This window comes from Topomyia yanbarensis, chromosome 2 (genome assembly GCF_030247195.1).
Source record: "Topomyia yanbarensis strain Yona2022 chromosome 2, ASM3024719v1, whole genome shotgun sequence".
NCBI lineage: Eukaryota > Metazoa > Arthropoda > Insecta > Diptera > Culicidae > Topomyia > Topomyia yanbarensis.
The window spans coordinates 370,815,893-370,838,271 of NC_080671.1; the positions used below are offsets into that span (position 1 = coordinate 370,815,893).

Below are 22,379 nucleotides of genomic sequence, written 5' to 3' on the forward strand. Positions count from 1 at the left end.
ACTCGCGATTATTTTTATTCTCGTTTTATCTGTATATCGTTTTATTCGGTAGTACGTGTGCATTGAAATTTCGTGACTTCAAGCACGATTATATCTACCAGTGTGATTCGTGAAAGTGATTGTTTTTGGTTGTGATTTTTGTTTTCATTTGACATTATCACTGCACAGACGTTACGCTCAATTTTTTCGCCAAAAGCGACATCTGCTGGCGTTATTTCTACATCAACAGCATGGCTTGTAAGAACTGCTCGAAAGTGGTTAATGATTCTGATCGAATCACATGTCGTGGATACTGCGGAAATTCGTTCCACATGATATGCGTCAAGATGGATTATGATGTTCGTGACGTCCTGGGAACCCACCCACGGAATCTATTCTGGATGTGCGACGGCTGTGCTGACTTATTCTCGAATGATAATTTTCGTAGAATGGCTTCGCGTTGTTGCGACATAGTGCCTGACAACAATTCTCTGAAATCTATAAAGAACGACATAGCTGATTTGAAAGATGTCGTCAAAGCTCTCTCGGTTAAAGTTGACTCAAAACCGCTATCCCCAACTATAACGCCTTGGAATCGAATTGCTGAATATAATCCAGTTTCAAACACGCCTAAGCGCAAACGGGAAGATGATTCGCTCAAAACAAAAATTTCCAAATATTCGTGGATCCAAAGCTGCGTTTGAAACAATAAAAACAATTTCACCACCTGAGGAGCTGTTATGGGTTTACTTGTCAGCATTCGATCCCAGCACGACGGATGATGAAGTTTCTACCCTTGTGAAAGATTGTCTGGGGGAGAATCTGCAACCGAGAATAGTTCGTCTAGTTCCTAAGGACAAGGATCTCTCAACTTTGAGCTTCATTACTTTCAAAGTTGGCGTTAGCAAATCATACAGGGATAAGGCTCTGTCCAAAGACTCTTGGCCGGAGAACATCTACTTTCGTGAATTTGTGACCAATTCAAAAATCCAACGACCTATCATCAGGATTACGGCGGAGAAGAATCCATCTGGTGGTGAACAGTAGCGCCAAGCTGTTCCGGATAAACTCATCTGTCCAACTTCTTGTATCCCGGCGAGCGATTTAGGTTTACCTGGCGAATCGGCGACTTCTTCTGTGTCAGGTAAAGCCAAGAAGGGTATATGTCCTTCCGAAGCAATACAAGATGCTGCACGCCCTCAATGTAAATTTCACTTACAGTCTGCTGATGAACACAACTCTACCGCCGCTGTGAATCTTCAATGTCAAAAACAAAATTTGGATCCCATCGTAACGAGCACGTCTCTTCATAGCACATTCGGCTCTACAACGATCACAGAAGGACTAAGCACTCTGCTATGCTGGTATGACTCATCGCACCCTGGGACGCACTGCTGCTAGCACTATGGAAGCCCTAGATCCCCCTGCCACAGTCGAGCCATTGCAGCCAGCGTTCACCAGTCGTCCCGGTCCTGTGTGCAGGAGTGGTGAAGGGGTCTTCCAAATCGATACCAACGGCAATCAATCGCGGCATTCAAACCTACAAATATATTACCAGAATGCCGGTGGTATGAATTCAGTAATCGAAGATTATTTGGTAGCAAGTTCGGACGAATGCTTCGACATAATCGCCCTCACAGAGACGTGGCTTAGCGATAGCACTCTGTCAGTGCAAGCATTTGGTGCCAACTACGATGTTTTCCGAACTGATCGCTGCTCACGTAACAGTCTCAAGGCTACCGGCGGCGGGGTACTTGTGGCTATCCATCGTCGATTGAAAGCGCAACTGATTGACGATACTTTGGGGGTCTGTGTCGAGCAGGTGTGGGTGCGAATCAAACTGGCTGGCTACGCACTTTTTCTTTGCGTGATTTATCTTCCACCGGACCGCACTCGCGATTCGACATTGATTGATTCACATACTGAGTCACTGGAACGGATTTCCGCTCAAGCAAGCCCGGTTGATGAGATCCTGATTGTTGGTGATTTCAATTTCTCCGGATTAAAATGGCGCTCTGCTTCTGACGGATTTATGTTCGCTGATCCCGAATTGTCATCTTTTCATGCTGGTATCACCAGTTTGCTTGACTGCTACAGTCTAAATCTGCTGCGCCAAACGAATAATGTGGTGAACGAGAACAACAGAATCCTTGATCTCTGTTTTTCGAGCAAATCTGACTACGCGCCAAAAGTTACCGCAGCACCGTTCCCCCTGGTAAAGACTGTTAGACATCACCCTCCCCTGCATATATTGCTTGAAGCGATTCGAGTGAAGCATGACTGCAATGCTTCTGACACCGTCAGCTATAATTTTAGAAAAGCCAACTATAATAGCATTATTGACTTCCTGTCGAATATCCACTGGACTGAAATTCTCGACAATGATGATGTCAACGTTGCAGTGCAGACCTTCTCCAATGTTATGAGCTATGCTATCGATCGCTATGTACCCAAAAGAAGTGGCCTTCAATCTAAGCACCCAGCGTGGTACACTGCCGAGCTGAGACGGTTAAAAGCGACTAAAAGAGCCACTCTGAAGAAGTACTCCAAGTTTGGGGGCTACGTGCTGCGACAACACTACGTTCATGTTAACCAAGTCTATAAAAAGACATCGAAGCGTTGCCATGCCGATTACTTGCGAAACGTGCAACGTAAGTTGAAGTCCGAACCTAAAACATTCTGGAAGCATGTAAACGAGCAAAGAAAGGAATCCGGGTTGCCTTCAACGATGAGCTATGGAGGACATATGAGCTCTAGTTTACAGGAGATCTGCCAACTATTCTCTGAAAAGTTCGCGAGTGTTTTCTCCAACGAGAAACTGACACCGACCCAGGCTTCACGCGCGGCTCTCAATGTACCTCAATCATACCTGTCTTTGAACTCTATCAATATCGACAATAATATGGTACAACTGGCGATTAGCAAAATGAAGGCTTCAACCTCGGCAGGCCCAGATGGTATACCAACTATTATTCTAAAAAAAATGCTCTGCCGGTCTAATTGAACCTCTTTGTCATCTGTTTCAATTGTCGCTATCAACCGAAGTATTTCCCGAACTCTGGAAATCCTCCTTCATGTTTCCAGTTCACAAAAAAGGTGATAAAAAGGTAGTTGACAATTACCGTGGTATTACAACGCTAAGCGCAGTTCCTAAGCTGTTTGAAATGGCTGTGTTGGAACCCATCTCCAGCCACTGCAAACAGTATATCTCCGAGACTCAGCATGGATTTATGCCGAAACGTTCAACATCTACGAATCTTCTGTCGTTCACAACATATGTTACAGATGCTATGTCGGACGGCCTTCAAACTGATGTTATCTACACGGATCTTTCAGCTGCTTTTGACAAGATAAATCACGCTATTGCAGTGGCAAAATTGGATAGACTTGGCTTTGGTACTAATATTCTCCGTTGGATGCAATCGTATCTCAGTGATCGTCGTCTAGCAGTCAAGATAGGTGATTGTGTATCCGAAGAGTTCTTTGCTTCATCTGGTATTCCGCAAGGCAGCCATCTCGGTCCATTGATTTTTCTTCTGTATTTCAACGACGTTAACTTTTGTTTAGAAGGACCACGGTTGTCTTTCGCCGACGACCTCAAGTTATACCATAGAATACGGAATACTGATGATGCAGCTTTCCTTCAACGCCAACTGGAAACCTTTGCGGAATGGTGCGAGATCAACCGAATGACGCTAAACCCCAAGAAATGTACGGTCATTACGTTCTCGAGGAAAAAAACGCCAATTCGATTCAATTACTGTCTAGCTGAATCCACAATTGACAGAGCGAATTGCGTCAAAGATCTCGGAGTTTTTCTCGATGAACAACTGACGTTTAAACAGCATATCAGCTATATTGTCGCAAAGGCATCACGCTGTTTGGGGTTCATAATGAGAATATCTAAGCACTTTTCAGATATTTACTGCTTGAAATCTCTCTACTGCTCACTCGTTCGATCAACTCTGGAATATTGTTCAGTTGTGTGGAACCCTCATTATCTCAACGGTGTCCATCGAATTGAGACAGTACAGCGCAGATTTGTTCGGTTTGCCCTTCGTCGATTGCCTTGGAGCAATCCTCACCAGCTGCCAAGTTATGAAAGCCGGGGTTTGCTTATTGGACTCGATACATTGCAAGTGCGACGGGATCTATTCCGTGCTATGACGATTTCGGATATTTTGCAAGATCGAATTGACTGCCCCGAGCTTCTCAGTGCGATAAATATGAATGTTCGCCCTCGCGCCCTTCGCAATAATTTATTCCTCCGATTACCTCTTCGCCGGACTAACTATGGAGTAAACGGTGCCATCATTGGTTTGCAGCGGACCTTCAACAGAGTGTCATCCGAGTTCGATCTTCACATTCCACGTAGCAGATTACATGTTGACTTTTTAAATAGATTAAGAAATTATCATTAGGACCACACTGTGTCTGTTGATATTAATTAATTATAAATATTGTATACTTCGATGGCTAATACATCGAACGAGGTCATTGTTCTACAAAAAAATTGCAGGAGCATTATCTCACGACAGCGACCATTTGCCAATCGTAATTACGTAATTCGTCGAAAGATTAACAAGAGAAATACCGATGAGCACTCCTTGGGGCACGGCCTGGCGTATGCGAAACCGAAACAGTACTAACGAGAGCGCGGAATATTCAAACCGTTGGATATTCGATTTCGCCAAGAAAATTTGTCTAGATTCCTCCCCGCCACAAAAGATCGCATACCATACCGCCTCTCCACACGATAACGCGAACGAATCATCGTTCCCAATGGTGGAGCTCCCTTTTGCTCTCTTATCATGTAACAATAAAGCCCAAGGGCCAGACAGAAACAAATTCAACTTGTTAAAAAATCTTAACTTTTTCCCTCATGACTGGAGGCAAATGAAGGCCATCCAAAAACTAAGCCCCGACCACAACTCGTATCGACCGATTGAAATGCTGTTCTGTATCTGTAAGTTGGTCGAGAAAATGAGCTTGTTTCGCCTCGACAATTAAGTCGAAGCAAATGGCTTACTGTTAGATATATATGATCACCACCTCAAACGATACACATTTTAGAAAGTCGTTTTTGACGGAGGTAAGGAAAAAAATCGACGAGGTCTATGATTTCGTGAAGGACAAGCACAATGTACATATCAAGGTGAAGCAGCTAGTGACGAGTATTAAATTGACCAGCTGCTGCTGAACGCGAGCAGAAGGGGCTCTTGATGAGATCTGAATCAGCCGACAAAGCTCTGATAGAAACTGCAGAACACTCCACGGCAGAAACGGAAGTGACACCGAAGAGTCACCACAATACTCACTCGGGGAAAAAGTGAGGGACACGCCGGGGAACAAGAGGACCGGAAAAAGCAGAAGAGACAGCTAGAGGGCATCAGCAACCAGAAGAAGGTAGTGGATAACACATAAGAAGGCTTCGTGATCGCCAGGTTAAACGGCGTATTCGTCTGTAGCTGTTATGCTCCCCCACGATGGACACTAAAACAGTACAATCGGATGCTGAACGCACTAACCGACTCGTGCTTAGTGTCGTGTTGGCCAAAATCAAGGGCCAGTCGAAATGAGCGCCTTTTCCTGAAGTATGACCCAACCGCATGGCCACGTACACCGTACGTCGATGTAGACGGTGAAAATGCTGGTGACAATCGGGTCTCCAATAACGAGCTCCTTATAGTGGCAAAAGCACTGAAAACGAAGAAAGCTACCGAACGGGACGGTACCCCTCGTATACACGTGGAACTGAAGACCGCGAATCTAGCGTTTCCGGACATGTTCACGAAATGCCTGGATGATGGCTAATTCCCGGATGGATGGAAGATCCAGAAGCTGCTGTTGCTGCCAAAACCAGGGAAGCTACCAGGAGATCCAGTATAGCATCGGGCAATATATCTGCTGGATACTCTTGGTAAACTTCTAGGAAGAGTCCTCGTCAACACGCTGACGACCTACGCTGAATGTGAGAACGGACTATCGTAGAGGCAATTCGAGATCCAAAAAGGGATATCAACGGTTGACGCCATCCGCATATTCACCATAGGCGTGAAAAAAGCATCGAAGCAAAAGAGAAGAGGTAATTGCTACTGTGCCGTGGTAACGATCGACGTTAAGAACGCGTTCAACTGTGCCAGCTGGGTGGCGATCGCCGTAGCTGTAACCGGACGCCACGCTTCACCGGACTCGCCGGACCGACCTCGACAGTCTACCGGGTAGCTCGTGAGTAGGCCAGATCCACCGCCGGGGATTGGAGCGAATAGCTAGCAGTGGGTCGTTGGGGCGCCAGTGAACCGGAATCGCAGCAGAGACCACAGCACCTACTGGCTGGCCCGTTGCGCAGGCTAGGTCCACCGCCGGGAACTAGATCGAATAGATCGGGACGAAATGGGGAGCTAAACGGTGCACGGAAACGAACATAGGTATCGGGAGAAATCTACAGCCGGGGAATTCATAGTAGGGTAGATTTACCGCCGTAGACAATCTGACTATATCGCGACAAAAATAAGAGCTAATTGGCTTACGAGCCAGACATCGGTACCGAGAAGAATTCTGCTACCAGGGAACTCTCAGTTGGAGTAGGGTAGTTCACCCCCGGATAATATTCGAGTAGATCTCGATAAAGCTGGGAGCTAAATGGCTCAAGGCAGCGGGTGTAGGTATCGGGAGAAATTCCACCGTCGGCGAACTCTCAGACAGATTTTAATTTCACCGACAAGGACTATCTGAGTGATAAGGCTGGGAGCTGAATGACTCGCGGAAACAGGAGCTAAATGGCTCATTGAATCAGCATCTAAATGGCTCATTGGGACGAGAGCTAAATGGCAACGTAATATATGCAGACAAGAAGCAAGAGAAGAGTCAAGAGTTAAATCGAAGCTCGAAGGTTGAGCCATTGCATGGACCAAGTGAGGCTCCGAGATAGAGCGGAACAAAGAGGTGCGATGTAAGCACAACGAGACCCCCACGAAGCAATACCTTGATGTAGTTCCGTGGGAAAGAAGGGTGAAAAAAGAGTAAGGAGTATTTTTAATGGTTAGGCAGGAAAGTGAGTCGTAAGTTCCACACAGTGCCAATACACTACAGGCCAGGCTTTTGGTGCTTTTTAAACTTTACTATAGAAAACAAATTTGTCGAGCTGAGTCCCTCCGGGCCTAGGAAATAGTTTTCAAAGTTTGAGCGAAATGTATAGGTTCTTTTGTAAGAAATGTAAAACTTCATTTTTTCAATCTTTTAGAGAAGGGTACCCCGTCAACTAGAAATACTTGACTTCAAACATATCCGTTTTCGGTACACCTTTACTATACGATTCGTTGTCCGGGAATGCAAATCCATGCTTCGTCCCACATTTATTTTTATCAAGTATTGATTTAAAATTAACTATCCATAAACAGGCGAAGATTTCACGAGTTGTATTGTTTAATTTCATCACGGCAGGTAAGGTTCAATGTCTTGTTTGTGACTCCTCAGTATGGTGGAGCCGACTTGACAAGTACACATCGACGTTAAGTGCAACTTGTGTTCGCATCTAAACTAATGGTAACGGATGATGTCCCGTTAACATAAAAGTTCTGATTCTAAAAAAATCAAAGCGAGATCGGAACCCAGTTATACCTCTCCCTGAGGAGGAAGTCGTTAAAAACTACTATGTGCAAAACTACAGTAAATTAGGATTCAATGCTTTGTTTTCGACTCATCAATTATCAATTCATATTCGTATTCACATTCGTATTCTTCTATGCATAAAACGGGTCAACATCTTAAATTATAATTAAAGGTTTTCAAATTGCGGATTGTCACTTGTAAAACAAACTGTCCTCCAATCACTATCATTAGAAAACCATTGTTCACCTCCGCGATACCATAAAACAACGTATCACATGCATTGCCGTAATCAGACACTAATGTATCACATAATCGCACAGGTCGTACCATTTTTTGCTATCTTCTACTACTTTCAACTATGGCGAAACCGCCATATCCACCGGGCCCTACGTTCACTACCTGGGCCACCAAGTGTTCCATTTCTCGGATCTGCTTATCTGTTCTTCGGTAAAAACTGTTCGGAAATTTTCTACACATTCCAACAGATTTCCAGCAAGTACAGCAAACAAGGTAGCCCCGTTTGATTCAACCTAGGACCCGTTCCTTTCGTCATCGTTAGTCAACCCGACGACGCCCAAACTATTCTGAATTCCACCGCAAGTCTGCAAAAACCGTGGATCTATCGTTTCACTCCGCTCGAAGGAATTTTCTCACTTCCAGTGGCTAAATGGCGCTTACACAGAAAGATCATTCAACCGAGTTTCAACTGGAAAATTCTGAAAAGTTTTGTTCCATTATTTGAATCTAAGGTTCATATATTGCTACACAAACTGGATGCCGTGGCCGACAAAGGTGAGTTGGTCGACGTCTACGGCTACATTGCGACTTGCACGTTGGATATGATTTATGGTAAGTAGAGAACTTGAAACGCTTGCCGAAATTACATTACCGAGTCAAGCTACTTTTAAGGCGTTCTTAACGAAGCAAGTAGATGTCAAACCTTAATAATATCACGTTTATTTTTGATTCCCTTACCAGCCACAACACTTGGAATGGATATGAACTTCCAGCGGAAATCGCGGTGCGAGTATCTTGACGTCTTCGACGAACTTTTCGAGCTGGTAACGCAACGCGTTGCGAACGTGCTGCTTCACCCAGCATGGATTTATCGTCTAACAAGCGCCTACCGACGAGAAGCCAAGGCGAGAAAGATCTTCTGTGCACCCGCCCAAGAAGTCCTACGTCGCAAACCTATATTGGAACGTTCTGCCCAAGACAACATTGATGCTGCAAATAAACCACAAATTTTAATCGATCAGATACACTGGAAGGCAGCGACAGGTTTTCGCCTCGACAGAAACGCCATTGAGAAGGAACTGAATACGATGATTTTTGGAGGAAACGATACGACCGCTACGACGGTGGCTAATACATTACTGCTCATCGCAATGCATCAAAAAGTTCAGGACAAGTTGGTAGAAGAAATAAAACAGGTGTTTGGCGGAAATGTAGAAAAATGTAACATCGTGCTACTTAAACAGCTAATTTATATGGAAGCTGTCTTAAAAGAATCTATGCGTTTGTTTCCAATCACAACAATTCTCGGTCGAACTACGAGTACTGAGGTTCGCTTGGCCAAACTAGTGATTCCACCTGGAGTAAATATTGCAATCGATGTATTCAACATTCATCGTAATCCGAGCTATTGGGGCCCAAACGCCGATAAATTCTGCCCGGAGAGGTTTCTACCACCACACGTTCACCATCCCTATGCATTTCTCAGTTTCAGTGCTGGGCCGCGCAACTGTATAGGAACTCATTACGCTTGGATTTCAATGAAAATTATACTGGTTTACTTATTGCAGCGATTCAGAATAGAAACGCCAGTACGAATGGACGATGTTCGCATCAAGGTATCCATGACACTTAAACTTGTTAACAAACACTTGATAACGATTGATACACGTAAATACAGTAATTAGGAGGTAGATTGATTACATTTTATTCTACAAGTTATCCAATTTTGCCAGCACGTCTTCCGGAATGTCCAGCATTTTCAAATTATCTTCGCCAATCTCGTCTTCAGTCCTGTAAAAGAAATATGAATTGGCATGTTTGCATTATGTTCACATGAATGTTGAAATTCTCACCTGATAATAATATCCACAACACTTTCGCATGCCACCAGCACCCGCGGATCCCCCTCCGAACTACACTCAAATTTATGCAGCTCCCTTAAAACCTCGTACGTCCCCCGTCCTCTAAGATATTCGCGACCTTTTCTGGTAGCACACAGCTGTCCCAGTGATTCCACCAGCATTTTTCTGATATCCGGATCATCTTCCCGCCGTTTCTCCGGTCCTAAGTATTGCAGCTCTATAGGCACCTTTTCATTTGTTTCTTCATCAAACTCTTCCGGTCCGACCAGGGGTAGTAGAATAAATGGCAGCACATCCACCCCACCACTGAGCAGCCAATCGTGAACCGTCGAATCAAAACAAATGTTCTTCAGCAAGCCAATGGCGCCTCCTCGCCGGACAACGCTTCCTTCATGATGGACAAATGGAAGGATTCGCGACAATAGGTCGGTGGTTTGATTGCAGAATATTTCACGTCCTCGTGTGTTTTGCGATAAATTGCTGAACAGTGGTCCTAAGTAATTCAGGTGCCCTTTCTGCTTGTTGTAGTTTATTCGTGTAAAGCATGTAGTCAATTTCTCAATTGCATACTCGATCGTTAGTAGATGATCTAATACCGCTTCTACGAGATGCTCTGGTCTAGTTAGATTACATAGCACCATACACCATGGATCCGCTAATTTCGAGTTCTCGTCCGAAATCGCTGCATAAGCTACAGGGACAATGCGCTCAACAAACTGAAATATTATTCCAGCTAAATTTAACCAATTTAGAATGTTAATATAACAAATGGTACCTGGTTCACCAGTACTTCGGCTCCAGTTTCTTCAGCGGATATGTTGACCAAGGCTAGAACAGCATCCTTTTGTAACGCTTCCGAACTATCTTCCGTTAAATCTACAACATTGCCCAATAACTCGCTACATTGAATAATGAGACTGATTCCAACCCTCGAACCTGTAAGGCTCAGCACGTGCGATAACGAAACTGCTTTTAGGTCGAGTCTAGCGGATTTCCTCAAAAATGGAACGATTTCCCGAAGCGGGTCCATATTATTTCAAATCGCAACACGCGCGGAGGTATTTTTCGTGTTTTTGTTTTGATCTTGCACCCTATACGCCTGCCTTTGGACGCAAATGTCAAAGGCACGTGTTGCTTATGGCTGAAAATGACTATACTTCAGCATTAATTTACACTCACAGTGGTCGTGAACCTACACTGAGAAAAATCCTATGGTATCTGTGACCTGACTCTCGTGGTTGTTTTAACTATTTGCAAATATAACAGTAACGACCATGACAATGGTAATACTAAACTTCTGTATCATAATAAATACTACTAAAATCGATTGTCGCTTAACTATGCTGTTGATATTTATGACAATTTGAACATGCTCACTCCAACAATATCTATCATCAAAAGACTGACAATGGAATAGTCGGATCACTAGTAAAATAAAAGTAAAAATGAAAATATGTACATGGTAAACATCTTTAAAATCACCAGTGTCATGGTTATAACTCCTTTTCGTTTGATTGTTCTCTGCACAATATAGTAAGAAGTCGTGAACACTAAATTTATAGTTATTATATGAATGAAAAGATTGAATTAACTATATACACCATTTATATGGACGTGAGATCTGTTGTAATTACCTTTTGCGTATAGTGATTTTCAGCTGAAAATGAGTTGTACTACTAACAACCATAAAACTAGTTAATGTTTGCGTTCAGATTCAGATTGTATTCCAACATGATGCGGCCATTGCAGTGAAAATTGTGTACACAAAATACAAGCGTGTTTTTTGGTGCGCTTTTAATCTTTTTTACGATTGCAATAAGATCTCTGTGATATTACGGTAAGTCGATGGTCTCATAAGCCGAGTTCCAATCAGGAAAGATGCTAAATATGAGCTTAGCACTAGTATTGTGGCTAAATATGAGCTTGGCACTAGCATTACAAATGGTCTGTACCAAGGTCTGTACACTAAGAATCTAAGAATTCTGAGTCCGAGAAAATAGAAGAAGTGTTTGCTTCGCTAAATACAAAATATTGTACAATGTGAGTAAATACTTTAATTTCAATTAATAACAACGTCTTAATATCAAAATTTTTGTTTCTTTTAGCTAAGTGTAAAGGCAGAAATAGAAGACTATGATTTGGTTGCTGAAACGATTATTATTTTTAATAAAATGTGTATGTCATCAATAAACTAAGAGACCCGTGAGAAATTTCCTAAAGCTAGATTAGCTGAAACTGGCTCAAATACATCTTTACCATTTATCTAATTATATTGGCGTGTCATTTTCAAAACAACGATATTAAGCAAAAAATGTTAAAATCCCAATGTTGTAGTTATTTCAAACAAGCCTTGGTCAAGATGACTATGCTTATTGTTATGCCAAGCATTTCATTCATAATGGTCATTCCTCCAACAGAGTGTTCAATTTTACTATTATGCATAATGCATGGTAAAATATTCCATTCTCCTAGTTTAGTTATAACAAACAGTTCGAGGTCAAAATAACTATGCGTATTTTTATACCGAGCATCCCACTTATAATGTTCATGCTTACAATAGAATGTTCAATAATACTATTATGGTCCAAAGCTCTTGTATAGTAATCTTGAACATGGATATGGTTCAAGCGACCTGATGCTATTGTCGGTTAAAAACCACTATACTCACAAAGTCGAATTAACCTCCTGATATAGTAAATGTTACCATATAATTTTTCTTAGTGTACAGTTTTGTGACCATTTCGTGAAAATAGAGAAGTGATCTTTTTTGTAATTGTTTGTCAGCCCGGGGACAACTTGACAGCTCCCATATATTGAGCTCCTAAGCGAATTTTGTGGTGATTTGGTGATGTCATGACGGCTCGAATGGAACAAAATTTAAAAAAGGCGCATCCCATCTATTATTTTCTATATCTGTAAAAAATGAACAATTTAAGCATTTCTATCACCAAATTTATTTCACTCTTCAAATTAGAAACTGTCCATACCTTAACAGAAACATAGATTCCATTTTGGATCTACAAAATCCAAGAAAAATAAATCGATTTTCAGGAATACAAGAAAATGGCTTTCAAAATCGAGCCACTTCCACTTATATTGAAATTTCCGAAAATCTTCGGGATCGAACCAACATGAAATCCTCCGGTAGGTTCCTAAAACCGGTCACTACCGGTTTGCTGCCAGAATTCTGGTAAAAGCGCACAAATTCTATCCAAAACCAATTTTGCTAACTGTGTAGAAAATCCTACATATTTCGTTTATATTCCCAAACGAAATTCTAGAATTCTTGACGTTCTTAATTAATTTGAAATAAGATGTCATATGTTCACGAATTGTTAGGCTTGGTGATTTACTTTCATTGGCCAAAATGATTTTCCTTCATATTTCTTGGGCAAAAAGCACAAATGATTTACCGATTACACACAACAATAAAACAAAAAAACGACTTCCAGTTAAATTTATAATAAGATTTATGTACCTTGCTGACAGTTTCCAGTACAGACACTTTATATAACAGACTAGCGGAGAGAAAAACAGAAAAACTAGCAACCATGGATGTAAACTGGCATCACGGAAGCTCCCATAAGCTTTGCATGGGCTTCCTCTTGCACTCCCCCTACAAAAACCCTCATGCTCGTTTGGCTGCACTTTTTGACAGTCCGTTTGGCTGCAATTTTTGACACTTCGCTAGTCTGTGTATAAAGTGTCTGTAGTTTCCAGTTAGGGATAAATTTATTCTCAAATAATTGTTTTCTTTATCCACATTTTGGAATACGCTTTTTCTAAATGTTGTTCTTGCTGCATTGACGGCGTTCATAACACACGTAACGAAACACGCTTTTCTCTTGAAACAATTTCGTTTCGTGGTTCGTGGTACTCGTACGGAGAAGGCATACTAGCGCCACCATCAAATTAGTGGTACATATATGAAACAAGCACTATCTGTCAAGTTGTCCCCGGGCTGTTGTTTGTGTGCAATCGGGCTGCCTCAAGAACCTACTTCTACATCCAATGTCTATTAATCTTATATTTTTAATTTTTCGATTATCCTGGAATAGCGCAAACTTAAGTTAGGGTCGGATTCTGATGAGACGAAAACTAATCGCTTATTCCAAACTATTTCAGTTATATCACACTAAACCAACCAAAAGTTCTTCAGTAAATTCTTTTGAGATTTTGCAGAGTAAAATGAAATTCGTAGAATAAGTTCTCTATTCAAAACATCCCAGGTAAAAATCCGTGATCACGCTTCATAGATGTAAGATTACTTTTATTGAACAATGAGTACATCTCGAACTCCAAAACGATCATCATTTATCCGCTTTTCAGCATTAAACAATTGGGGGATACGTTACATTATAAAGATAGAGTTATCAGATTTTATCTAAATTTTTGAAATATGCAAATGAGATAAATCGAAAAAAAGAAATAATTCCGCACTTCTTATAATTTTCTGTGCAACCAATGAGAAACTGATAAAGTAACTTTCACTGGTAATTCGTCAAATTCAATTATCAAATCGCAGAACAATTCAGCAATCCTCAGCTGAAAAATATCGCTAAAAGTTAGTTTACAGTTCGGGAAATAGGTCGCGGGATTAACTAACGCTCTAAAAATTTTGCTAAACAGACCAGTATTTTTGACGTTTAGATTAGAAAGAATATTGCGGAGAGCTCGATAACAAAGTTGTTTTACTTAGTTGATTACCAAACGGGTTAAAACCCGCACTAAAATGTTATGGTACCCAGTAATTCAACCTAAGTGTGATAGGTTTTGTGTCCTCCACGCGCAAACGTGATTTTACCCAATTTTCTCTTCGGTGGAAATATTGTCCGTGCTTTTCCAAAGAAAACGCGACGATTATTTTTTGTCACAGCAAGATTCGTTGCTCTATTCGGCGCACGATTCGTCGCAATGTATTTCTTATGGGATGAATGACACTTTCATAAAAAGTGGTGCAATTATGTGTAAAAACCTTATTGTAAATAAAACATGCGAAAACTTGAAACGGTTTCAGCACATACTAACAGACATAACACTTAAAAAGAAAGCTTCGCCCGCTTTAACGGTCATTTTAAATATATTTGTAGTTGGGATTGTGACAACATTTGAAATTATGGCGCCACTGACATATGAACAAGCATATGGGGGATAGACCACTAGTGAAAAATTACTCCCAAACCTGAGAGGTAACCAACCAGTAAATGAGTGTTTGGGACCGTGAATGAAAGGTGGAGCTAGTGTTCTGGGAAAATTGTCGGATCGACGTTTTTTGAGGGAATTTCCTCATAGTGTAATGTCTGTTAGTCTGTGGTTTCAGTCAGTTTTATTGACAAATTCAGTCAAAGTTAATAATTAGCACACATTAAACTTGGGTAATGCATCTTTTTCGACGTTTTTCAGCATTTATTATGAAATGTGCCAATTCAATTAATCGCCTCAACATGATTGAATGGCTCATTTCCAATGAAACGTACAACCATTTGTATTTGGTTGTACAAATGGTTTATAAAGTTTATAGTTTATAAAAATAATTTGTATTTGGTACAACCCTAATAAACATCATATAATCCAAGAGCCTAACGACATGTTCAGGGTATCATCCATACATCATCCAATACAATAAGCCAACCCATGTTTCTTTAGCAGACCAAAAGTATTAATATAATTTGATCCACGAAAGAAGATACAGTAACAGGGCCGGCGGAACACGTGGGTAGTATGGGTAGTACTACCCACTCGACAATTACCGAGGGGAGAATTACCGGCAACAAACTACCCAGCGAGCTATCAAAATACGGAGGTGAAACACTGGCTAGAGCGCTGCACTGGGTAATCGCCAAAATTTGGGTGTCGTTTGTCCAATCTACAAAAAGGGTGACAAGTTGAATTGCTGCAACTACCGCGCGATCACATTACTTAGCGCCGCCTACAAGGTCCTCCTCCCAAATTCTTTGCCGCCAATTCTCACCTTTTGCAAGGGAGTTTGTGGGGCACTACCAAGCGGGATTCATGGGTTCCCGCGCACCACGGAACAAATATTCGCGATTTGGCAGGTTCTGCAGAAGTGCCGCGAATACAACGTGCCCACACATCATTCGTTCATCGATTTCAAATCGGCGTATGACACAATCGATCGCGGTCAGCTATGGCAGACAATGCACGAGTAAGGTTTTCCAGATAAGCTAAAACGATTAGTTATAGCAATGATAGATCGGGTGATGCGCGTTGTCCCTTTGAATCTCCGAGAGGGTTACGGCAAGGTGATGGTCTATCGTGGCTGCTATTCAACGTTGCGTTAGAAGATGTAATAAGGAGAGCGGGGATAGACACGAGTGGCACGATCTTCAAGAAGTCCGTCCAGCTTCTTGGCTTCGCCGACGACATTGACATAATGGCACGGAGCCTTGAGGCGATGTCGGAAACGTACATCAGACTGAAGGCTGAAGCCAGCAGGATTGGACTTACCACCAACGTTTCGAAGACAAAATACATGAGAGGAAAGGTTCTAGAGACGACAATGTTGACCTCCCATCCCGAGATCGGATTGACGGTGACGAAATCGAGATGGTCGACGAATTCGTGTATTTGGGTTCGCTGGTAACCGCCGACAATGATACCAGCAGAAAAATTCAGAGACGGATCTTGACGGGAAATCGTGCCTACTTTGGACTCCGGAGGACGCTCCTGTCGAACAAAATTCGCCGCCGCACGAAGTTGATTATCTACAAGACGCTGATTAGACCGGTGGTCCACTACGGCCACGAGAATGGAACGGAAAACTATATATATATAGCTTAATGATCCAATTGACACATAGAAGGTATGTGTGCGCGTGATAACAATAGCATTTTTTCTTCATATGAATTTTAAGCAGTGTTAAACAAATAGAATTAACGTTTGGATTTTTTCAGTGTACCAATGGATGTAGTACACGCAACCATAAAATAACCTACAGAATAAGTTCTTTTAACTTAAATTTAGGTACTTTTGAGCTGTGCGTCGCTTTCGCACTTACCCAGTTAAACTCATTCCGGAACCGGTTCGGATTTCTGAATGGAGTCATTATGGATTCCAAATCAAATGCAACAACCGAGTCCGATTCAGAATCGGTTGTTGCATTTGATTTGGAATCCATGCTGACTTCATTCAGGATTCCGAATCAACCGGGTATTAGTGTGGTCAAAAACGAAACGAGAGATTCGACTCAGTCGAGGTCTTCCGTGCAGTAAGGTACTTTTAAGTTGTTTGGGATATACTTAAAATTAGGAAAATTCAATTTAAATTAATGTAAATAGGGATCTTTAGGAGTGTGCGGGTTAAGGCATATTCTGATGCAGATTAGTACCGTGAGTTAATATCTCAGTCCTTTTTAAATTTTTTGGCCCGAAGCTATTGAAAAAAACATTTTTTAGTTTGTTTCCTTTTAGGACAATAACACATCCAAACCCATGCGACTTGCACGACACTATAGGTTGCCTTATCAGATCTACCATAGTTTGCAGATAAAACTTGGGATGGCAGACTGCTAGCGGATTGAAAAAGTACCAGATCATGCTGTGTGGGGTGCTGTCCCGGTTAACAATGAGGCGAACGAGATATTTGCAGATACGTCATTTAGTAGGACAACTGTCAGTTTGCTGGTTGAATTTAGTTTGGTTTTTTTTAATTTAAAAATCATAAAAGAATAATTAAGGTTTAAGAATGATATGAGTGTACTCGTAAGGACACCCGCTATCAATTAATATGAAAAACTGACACAATATTTCCAAATTAAAGATCCCTATTAAACTCAAGGTTGAGTTATTATTTTTGCCGTAGTTAAATGAAAACTACCTTCAACACGGTTTTCCTAATTTTACCTTCCTGATACCACGAGATTGAGTCAAAAGTACTGAATTTTAGGTAGTTTTTCGGTGGCGTGTAGATACTTTACGACTAACCGATGGATAATACTGATTCTTAGATACATGAAAGTAAATATCTTGACTTTTTTGATGAGAATTTATTGCTTTTACTTTATTCTAATTCTGAACCCTATCGCTGGTTGTAATTGTTGTAAAGAAGGCTTCCAAATTGTGTAGTTTCTATCCAAGAAACCAATCATATACACGCAGAATTCTATTTATGCATCGATAGCATACTTTTCTATCTGCTTCTCGTGTTTTCTGCTGTAAATTTTATACATTGGACATATTCGGTATATCCACTCATGGTATCTTATGCATGAAAATGCATAAAAATCACAGCAGAAAAAAAGAGACGGGAATAAAAAGTATGCTACCATGCATATTTTTGTTTCTCAGCGTAGGATTAGAACCTATTGCACGAGTTTGGTGTATTCGCTTTTGATCGGCTGTTTGGCTCAAATACTCCTCTGTGCAATCTGGCGATAGCTTGGTCCTGTCACTAAGTTAGTTTCGGATTCTGGTGAGACGAAATTTCGTAACTAATTTAACCGAGGGGAACGACACGCCGTGATTTGTTGATAAAATAAACTTATAATTTAAAATTCTGATTAGATTTATAAAAATTGGTATTGGTTAGATCAAAATGGATTCGAATTTCCGACATTACTTGATAATGGTTTGAATGGCCGAGGATAGTTTGAAATGTGTCGAAAAATAAATTGAATTGCTTGAATTTCACGTTTTGACAGTTTCAGTGCTCGATAAAATCAAAACAAAACATTGCCACGCTGCTGGCCTACAGGAACAAATCAAAACAGAAACATAAATTTTGTTGCCAGAATTATTGAAAGTTTCGAAAATAGAGCATGCAGAGTTGCCAGTTACATAAATTGATCGGAATTCGAGCAATATTGGAGTGAGATTGGATAAATTTGTTGAATTTTGAATATTTTAGCAATACTCGATGTGATAGAAAATTGTTTAAATTTTCTAAAATTGCCGAAAAAAATGAAAATTCATGCAAAATCGAACGGAATACTGTGCCTTGCAGGATAATCGCTCGATATGCGATTATATGAAAGCTCAATTGAGATAGGCGCGTGACAGCCGCCTATATAAATGTATAGGCAGCTTTTTCCTTGAAGCTTTCGAAAAGCACACAGCTGGCAGAAAAATAAAGCTCCACTGAAATCTACTTGCGGAGCAACTGCGGCTATATTTGATGCGCCTTTCAGACGCCCGCAATGTGAGATTTTATTATAAGCGCGACAATATAACAATTATTCTGAAGTGGCGTTCCCCTCGAATTTAACACTAATAAGTGCACAGCAAACGCATTTGAGTTATAGTTAGGTTTTGTGCCCTTCAAGCATAAAGACGGTTTTAAATCAATTTTCTCTTTAAGCTAAGTATGCACCTCTTGCGAAATGAAATTTCCTATACAAAACCTATGCATAAAAAACATCGCGGGAGGGAGTAATAAAACTATTTCTGAATTTTCATAACCCATTTTTGGGTTGTTTTATTTTTCCGTGCTCTATTCTACCGTTTTGTCATTTGACGGGTGTGTGCAAAAATTTTGGTTGTTTATTGAAATGACAGCTTACACTACTTTACAATAATTTAGACGTAGGGTATATGATCCCTTATTCATCTCATTAGTGGCAAGTTAAATTATATCAGGATCAAGATTTTTACTTCGAAATTTGAAGCATGTGCCTATACCACAATAAACAAAAAGTATACATGAACTCTACCATATGTGGTCAAACCATGAGCTCTTAAATAATACGATGTATATGAGGTAATTTTTTCTTTGCAAAATATATAATCCTAAAAGGCGTAAAGCTCTTATCTCTATGCATTCACCGACTGAATCGCTCCAGCATGTCTACCCACTTGATGTGTGCTGAGGCAATTAATGCCATGTTTCTTACCCTGTGACCTTTTGAGACAATTTCTTGCACATAGATAACAGATTTGTAATGCAGATGCAATTCTATCTAATAGCGTTTTCGTTTTTACCTGGTGCTACACCAGTGTAGTGCAAAAAAGAGATAGACTAATTACTGCCAAATGTAGCATCGACTACACCGGCCGGTGTAGTGCAGTCCCTAACAAACATCTTATGATCCAAGAGCCTAACGACCTGTTCAGGGTATAATGGTTTTAATGTAATTATGATACATTTTTCGTTTGTTCGAATCGTTGGATTATGTGGGTTAAAGTTCCTGTATAATTTTTTTATTGGGGGTGGCATAATTCAAATGAATAGGTTGAATAAGGGGGCTGAAATCAAAATCTCTAAATATAAGGACTTTGGGCTGAGATGAATAAAGGCTCTGTTACCCTAGTAACCGTTCTGATAAACAGCCGACAGTGCTTGTGGATAGGATAACACACCATATATGCACAGGGCAAACAACCAGTCATCACAAGAGTCGCATGTAACGTACGACTTCGCAAAACAACTCTGCGGCAGAATTTCACCGAGCCTACGCTATTGTTTACAACATTTGGAGGTCATGTTTTTCTGGTGAAAGTGTTGCTTGTGTATAGTGAATCATGATCGAGTTCTTTGGTAGGCAATTCCGGGGCTAGTCCATGCAAAACCGGAGTTTATATATTTGGAATATTTTAATTTACGGACGGAAGAAAATCGATTATCAGTCATAATGATATAATAACTTAGGGCAAGGAAAATTGGGGTCATCTAGCCTTTGTGGAAACAGAAGAACATCAAAGCTGTACGTCACGAAACACGTATAGTAATTAAGCCGAACCTAATAATGGGCTCAGTAGCCGAGGAATTAATTGCACTAAACAATGACACTATAAGGAATACCATCTTTAGCTACATAGGTTAGTGCTAACATGAGAAAATATATATACCCTACTAAACAAATTTCTTTATCCAGGTCAATACGTGGATCTGGATTACTCGATATGGCTCTATCGACTGCTAACTCCGCTGCTAGTTACATTTATTTTACCTTCGTTCTTTGTGTTACTAATTTATTTGTCAATATCGTTTCTTTATGTATACAAACTGCATAGGTCAGTATCAGTTATTTGCGTGCGAAATTTGTGCTAATTACATGCGACCTTTCCAGCCGATTTATACTGCAAGTTTACAACGAAGGAGATTTTGACTTTTGGGATGTCGCTCGGACTTTGGTGGCTGTGGTATGGGATGCACATGGTTGGATTTTCCATGGTAAGTATAAACTGTGATCTACTACGATTTATGACGAAGTGTCTATATTTTACAGGTTACGAAGTTATCGGAATGGAAAATCTGCCACAAAATGGGCCTGCTCTAGTTATTTACTATCATGGTGCCATTCCCATCGATATGTACTACTTTGTTGCACGTGTTTATCTGAAGAGATCTCGGTTGGTGTACACGGTTGGAGATCGATTTTTGGAGAAACTACCTGGATGGGCTTTTTTGGCACGCGTCATGAAGATCAGTCCAGGAACGGTGCAGTCCTGCGCTAGCGTACTGAAGGAAGGAAACATACTGTCCATTGCACCCGGAGGAGTCTATGAGGCTCAGTTTGGCGATAGCAACTATGAGCTGCTGTGGCAACATCGTGTCGGATTCGCTAAAGTAGCCATTGAATCCAAAGCGGTAAAGAAACCTGTGCAACACAACTATTTGACCTACATTGACCTTTCTTATTTCAGCCAATCATTCCAATGTTCACAGAAAATCTTCGTGAAGGTTTCCGTTCGATCGGATTCGCGAAACGGCTATTCATTTGGCTATACAAAGTCGTACGCTTTCCGGTTCGACCAGTGTACGGCGGTTTTCCAGTCAAATTCCGAACCCACCTTGGGAAACCGATTTATTACGACCCTTCGTTGACACCTGAACAGCTACAAGAAAAGGTGGCGTACGCAATTGAAGAACTGATTAACAAAAATCAAAGGATACCCGGCAGTATTCTACACGCTTTAGCGGATCGCTTTTTCTCCAAGAGGAAGGGAGATTAATGGTGAAGTACTGGTGTAAGAAAAGGATCGAACCTAATTGTTGTAATCGTACTTATATATTTCTGGAAGACAAAGTGGTTTTAATGTAATTATGATACATTTTTTGTTTTCTTTCATTGAACCTCGCGGCTCTTAAATTATCATAGCCTTGCAGTCAGATTATCATAGATCACGTCGATTGCAACGATGAACTACGAAGTAAAACAAAATCTTTTGACACCTTGTTTGATAATACAATTTAATTAAGGAATGTATTATATTGATTATGGAGGTTTTAACCTCGATGGGTCATTCGTCCTAATTGAGGAATGTGTACCGTCAAGTTCAACCGTCAAATAGCAACCATGAAAGTAAACTGGCTCCCATAAGCTTTGCATGAGGCTCCTCTTGTACTTCTCTCAAAACACTCAATGCCCGTTTGGTTGTACTTTTTGACAGTCCATTAATCTTAGTTTAAAAATAAAACTTTTGTTTTATTTTTAAACTAAGTTTCTTCATTTGCTTAAAAGGAAAACTTTTGCTTTGATATTATTCTTGATTATTTTAAAAGTTTTACTTCCAACCTAATAGCGTTGGTTGTTTTTTGTTAAGAGCGGAACTCTTACTTTCACCAATATTAAAAAAAATTTCTGTGTGTACTGCTGTTTTCTCCGAAAAAATCACATGAAGTACTGGAACAAACGTTTACATTGTTTCAAAACAAAAATTAAACCTCGTAGAAAAGTAGTTTTAAAATGTTTGAAATAAATCCGAACAGAGAAGATTATTCTTGTAACAGAGG

General features: G+C 40.7%; 3 protein-coding genes across 5 annotated transcripts in view; 1 reads left to right on the forward strand and 2 right to left on the reverse strand.

Annotated features, from left to right (window-relative positions):
* Positions 1 to 22,379, reverse strand: part of LOC131684518 (plancitoxin-1) — a 54,544-nt gene that overhangs the window by 23,595 nt on the left and 8,570 nt on the right. The window lies entirely within an intron of this gene.
* LOC131684521 (protein HGH1 homolog) lies at positions 9,419 to 10,811 on the reverse strand. Its single transcript, XM_058967478.1, has 3 exons — positions 10,465 to 10,811; positions 9,681 to 10,405; positions 9,419 to 9,618 (listed from the first exon to the last, which is right to left on the reverse strand). The coding sequence occupies exons 1-3, from the start codon at positions 10,717 to 10,719 to the stop codon at positions 9,537 to 9,539; spliced, it is 1,062 nt and encodes a 353-aa protein (XP_058823461.1). The 5' UTR covers positions 10,720 to 10,811; the 3' UTR covers positions 9,419 to 9,536.
* Positions 19,985 to 21,697, forward strand: LOC131684523 (monoacylglycerol/Diacylglycerol O-acyltransferase). The gene is made up of 5 exons (XM_058967480.1): positions 19,985 to 20,461; positions 20,518 to 20,656; positions 20,713 to 20,816; positions 20,872 to 21,233; positions 21,290 to 21,697. Exons 1-5 carry the CDS (start codon positions 20,389 to 20,391, stop codon positions 21,596 to 21,598), a joined length of 987 nt encoding a protein of 328 aa, XP_058823463.1. The 5' UTR covers positions 19,985 to 20,388; the 3' UTR covers positions 21,599 to 21,697.